The 4,884-nt window shown below is 29.1% G+C and overlaps 1 protein-coding gene across 1 annotated transcript; it reads left to right on the top strand.

The window, feature by feature from the left end:
- On the top strand, window positions 1-2,310 carry LOC139510392 (uncharacterized). The gene is made up of 5 exons (XM_071296974.1): window positions 1-33; window positions 539-655; window positions 1,033-1,162; window positions 1,611-1,696; window positions 2,086-2,310. Exons 1-5 carry the CDS (start codon window positions 1-3, stop codon window positions 2,230-2,232), a joined length of 513 nt encoding a protein of 170 aa, XP_071153075.1. The 3' UTR covers window positions 2,233-2,310.
- Window positions 2,311-4,884: the final 2,574 nt, after the last annotated feature.

Below are 4,884 nucleotides of genomic sequence, written 5' to 3'. Positions count from 1 at the left end.
ATGATTAAAGTCATTGCAAGTGTTATTATATATGTATATTGCAAAATTCATCTTTCATTTTTATGCCCCACCTACGATAGTAGAGGGGCATTATGTTTTCTGGTCTGTGCGTCCGTTCTTTCGTTCGTCCGTCTGTTCGTTTGTCCGTCTGTTACACTTCAGGTTAAAGTTTTTGGTCAAGGTAGTTTTTGATGAAGTTGAAGTCCAATCAACTTGAAACTTAGTGTACATGTTCCCTTTGATAAGATCATTCTAATTTTAATGCCAAATTAGAGAATTTATTCCAATTTCACGGTCCAGTAAACATAGAAAATGATAGTGCGAGTGGGGCATCCGTGTACTGTGGACACATTCTTGTTTAAGCATATATTTTGAATGTTTTTAAACAGGTATGATAATTCCAATACATCTTTTTATAAGGTCCAAGGAAATATTTTAATTAAATATTATAAGTAAAAAGCTACTCTCCTAATAGAATGCCACCATTTTAAATTATGATTTTAAAGACATTTTTTTATTTTATTGTCTTACTGAATAGAATTTATCTGTCTTTGTAGAGCTTATTCCAGATGCAAATGACTTAGATGATACTGGTATAAGTACATGTATGATGACAGAAGATTCTGAAGTGATTCCAGACACTCAGCATTGTGCAGTAAGTTTAAACTACCTCTTATGCACTATTCTTGGCTTTCTGTTGTTTTTTAAATATCCCTTGAATTTCTGAATTATTGTATATTCCTTGTATGTGCCTAAATGAAGACAAGAAACAAACAAACTAAAGCTAGTTGATTCAAAATATTTGAGTTATCTCCCATTTTATAACAATATAATAATGACAATGTGACCAATGGATAAACTCTTTACATGAATCCGAATGAAGTAGAAACTAATACATCGATGTATGTGCTTCAGCAATGAGCAAATCCCATAACACATACAGGCTAAGTCTGCTTAATTATTTTTCATACTCATTTTATTAACATGAAAAAACTATTATCATGAAATATCTCTTTCTATTATTTTTTTTAGAAGACACCACAGTCGACTAGGAAAATACATATACCACCAATTATGTCATTACCTGTTAGTGCCAACACTTCTGTAGATGTTCATGAAAACGAACAATCAATGAATGAAATTTGTAACAAGGTTTTTGAAGGTAATTTCAGAAATTAATATATTTTGCCTTTTACATTTTTTTTAATTATGTTTGTCAGTTTAAGATGATAAATTTTGGGAAATTGAAACTGCTTTCAAAAATCGCAAATAGACCTGTAAATACGTGCCAAACCAATGACAAATATAACATATCTTTTCTGAGATTATTTTTGTTTTATGTTAAAATGTGTAAAAAATATCAAGTTATCTGGTCATCAATAACAGAACAAAAAATTAAGAATAGGAACTATCATTTCAGACTTCATGAACTGCAATTAAACATTATATATTGAAAATGGTTAGATATTAACCTTTGTAGTATTGTAAATAATTGTCAAATCAATTAATGATATGGGCTGATATTGGTGTCTCGGGATGATACGACATATGATACAGATTTTGCCATGTATTATTCTCTATATATATTTCTATCTTATATTCACATGTAGGAACATACAGAGTGAAGTTATCCCAAATAAGTGACGCCCCTGATGAAATAAGGTTTCAGGATGTGGATGAAATGTTTGTTAAGGAGGTAATTCATTTTGTTAAGTATTATTCAATTATAACTAATTTATTAACAAAAGTGTGTTCAGCAACATGTCAGAGCAAATCATTGAGTTATCTCTCATTAAATGTGAAAGCATATTGTATTAACTGGTTGGTATCTAAATAACTCATGACTTTTTATTTGATAATATGAAGGTGATATGATCGAGAATTTACATTATTATATTTTAGGTTAAAATGCCATATTTGTGCTTTTGATTTAAAATTTAACAATGAGTAATCATGATTGAACATTCAGTAATAAATTTTACTCATTTGACAATGTACTCTTTGGTTAACAATTATACTCTAAAATCCTCTCAGCTACAATGTATGTGTTATTTATACATAAATCTATACGAATTAATATTTCAGATGAAAAATGATATAAAAGAATTTTCATCACCTCAACCATTGGCCTTGCTATTGGTCAACCAGTCAAATTTAGATGTTCATTCAGGAAATTTAACCAATGTCAATGATGAGAAATATGTGTGCATTGGTGGCAATCATTTACGGTAACAATGGAATGCATCTACTTGCATTCTTTAGTTTTCTTATATAAAATTATTTTATGATTGTGAACATATAAATCTTCTGTTACTTGTGCAACTCTTGTCATTTTGAATGCTCAACATTTTAAAACAATATATATAGAATAAACAAAGTGGATGATGTCTACATTTCATTTAAAAAACATAAAGTAAATCTGCAATTTTTATCATTAATTTTGCCATGTAAACAGCATGGTTTTAATTAAAAATTCAAAATTGATAAATATTATTCAATCATTTCAGGTTATCAAATGTGTTATATATGTACATTTTATAAACTCTGTTGATAAAAAAAATTTAAAAAGAAAATTCCATGCAATTGAAGAAGAGTAAAAATTGTATTGATTAAGGGTGTACGATACAGTTACAGGGGTGGTAATGAAATTGCTATTGTAAACTCTTATTTTTGCTCTGTCCAACTGTGACATATGGTGGAAAAATGTCGAAATCTTTGTCTGATTTTCGGAATACTATGATTTATCCATTTGAATGCCTTACAAAATTTTGTCCATTGAACCCCATTTTTCTTTTTATAAATCTTTTACATGTATAATAATACGCCATCTGTTAAAGTCTTATAAAATCCTTTTTATTTTTTTAAGAGGTTTTGAGCACTTATTCTTGTCAATGGTAAAGCTATGAAACATTTTATGGCCAAAATTTCAATGGGTAATATCTCAATTACAAGCACATTGGCCTGTGTTGATTTTTTGCTATTTTGGCTCCTTTAATGATTCGATCCCTATCAATAAATATTGTGAAAAGCTTGTTATCTTGAAACTGACCTGCGAACCTCCTTAATCAGATAAAATACAACCTATATGTAAATTATCATCTTAATTTAAATATGGGATAAAAACTGTATCGTATGCCCTTAATAGACCATTTCACAATAAGTTAAGGTAGATTGATGGTATACCGCCATCTTGGATTGTACAATTACAGTACAAAATCAGTCTAGTTATTTGCCTAACTCTGCAAATTTAGACACAGATTTGCAATTCAATAGTTTGACTGTTTTTTCTATTTGAAGAAAACTTGTTAATTAATCGTATTATACAAAATATTTTAACAAATATCATTTTTTTGGTTTTAAAATAAAAAAAAATCAAATAAGCCATTTAAGGGGAGATAACTCTTTTAGTACAAAATTTATACTGGGCTAATAGGGAAATTTTTTATTTTTACTTGTAGCAAGAAAATAAGTTCGGTGACACCATGTTTTCTTTTTATTTTCTTAAAACATCTTATAAAACCTTTCTTCTCACAATTTATTTCAAAATTCTATCTCATAGAATTTTTTTTATGCACACTAATGTGTTTTTATATGAACAAACTAACCAAATTTTGGCAATTTTCAACGACTCATAGCTTGAAAAATAGCACGGTGACCTATTCTTTTTACTTAATTTTTGAAAAGAGCATAGTAAAATATTTATTTTGGCAAATTATAAAAAAATTCTGTCTCAAAAAATATATACTTGTGATCTACCTTAACTTCTGATATTTTAACCAATAATACTCATTTTAATATAATGTTGAGGATGTTCTTATGTGATGTTTTTAAGTATGTGTCCAATGTTCAGAATCCATTTTTTTTCTTCATATTATATATTGTATAATAATTGTAATCATCAGAGGTCATTTTGCTGTGTCAACTATTTAATCACAATCCAAATTTAGAGCTGAATCCAGCTTGAATGTGGTGTCCATACTTGCCCCAAATGTTCAGGGTTCAACCTCTGCGGTCGTATGAAGCTGTGTCCTGCAGAGCATCTGGTTACATTTTAACTAAGTACCTCCTTAACCACATTGTGATGTTTTTTGAAAATCAGCTGAACTTTTTATTTATGTTGTACAGTTATGGAAATATTAATATAAAAAAGAGGATGTGGGATAATCCTTGATGTTGAACATTTAGTTAGTGTTTTTCAAACTGCTTTAATCCAATGAAAGATTTTTGCTGAAGATTGTGTTTCAAAAATTTTAAGAAAAATTTATTTATCTGCGAGAAGGTATAAGTTGGTTTTTATTTTTTTATGATGTTGTTGTCTGCGTTTTCGTCGGAAGACACATTTAGTTTCCGGACAATGACTTTAGTTTTAGTGAATGGATCTCTATAAATTTTAAACCGAAGGTTCAATACATTGTACCACTAAAGGAAGGTTGGGTCCCAATAGTTTAGGAATTAGGGGTCAAGAAAGGGCCCAACTAAGCATTTTTCTTGGTTTTCACACAACTTAAGTATAATTAAATAGAAATCTATGAAATTTAAACACAAGGTTAATGACCACAATAGGAAGGTTAGGATTGATTTTTGTAGTTTTTGTCCTAACAGTTAAAGAACAAGGGCCCAACTAAGCATTTTTCTTGGTATTTGCACAATAACTTCAGTATAAGTTAATAGAAATCTATAAAATTTGAACAAATGGTTTATGACCATAAAAGAGCGGTTTTGGGTGGGTTTTGGGGAGGTTTTTTTCAAACAGTTTAGGAATAAGGGGTTAAAAAGGGCCCAAATAAGCATTTTTATTGGTTTTCGCACCATAACTTTAGTATAAGTAAATAGAAATATATGACATTTAAACACAATGTTTATAATAACCACAAAAGAAAGGTT

Source organism: Mytilus edulis, chromosome 2, assembly GCF_963676685.1.
Source record: "Mytilus edulis chromosome 2, xbMytEdul2.2, whole genome shotgun sequence".
NCBI lineage: Eukaryota > Metazoa > Mollusca > Bivalvia > Mytilida > Mytilidae > Mytilus > Mytilus edulis.
This window is presented reverse-complemented; position numbering and strand designations above follow the sequence as displayed.

Bases quoted from the DNA above. Each gene is read 5' to 3' on its own strand.
- LOC139510392 (XM_071296974.1), top strand. From the start codon at position 1: ATGATTAAAGTCATTGCAAGTGTTATTATATAT. The intron at 34-538 runs GTATATTGCAAA...CTTACTGAATAG, and splicing joins TTGCAAGTGTTATTATATAT to AATTTATCTGTCTTTGTAGA. The intron at 1,697-2,085 runs GTAATTCATTTT...TTAATATTTCAG, and splicing joins ATGAAATGTTTGTTAAGGAG to ATGAAAAATGATATAAAAGA.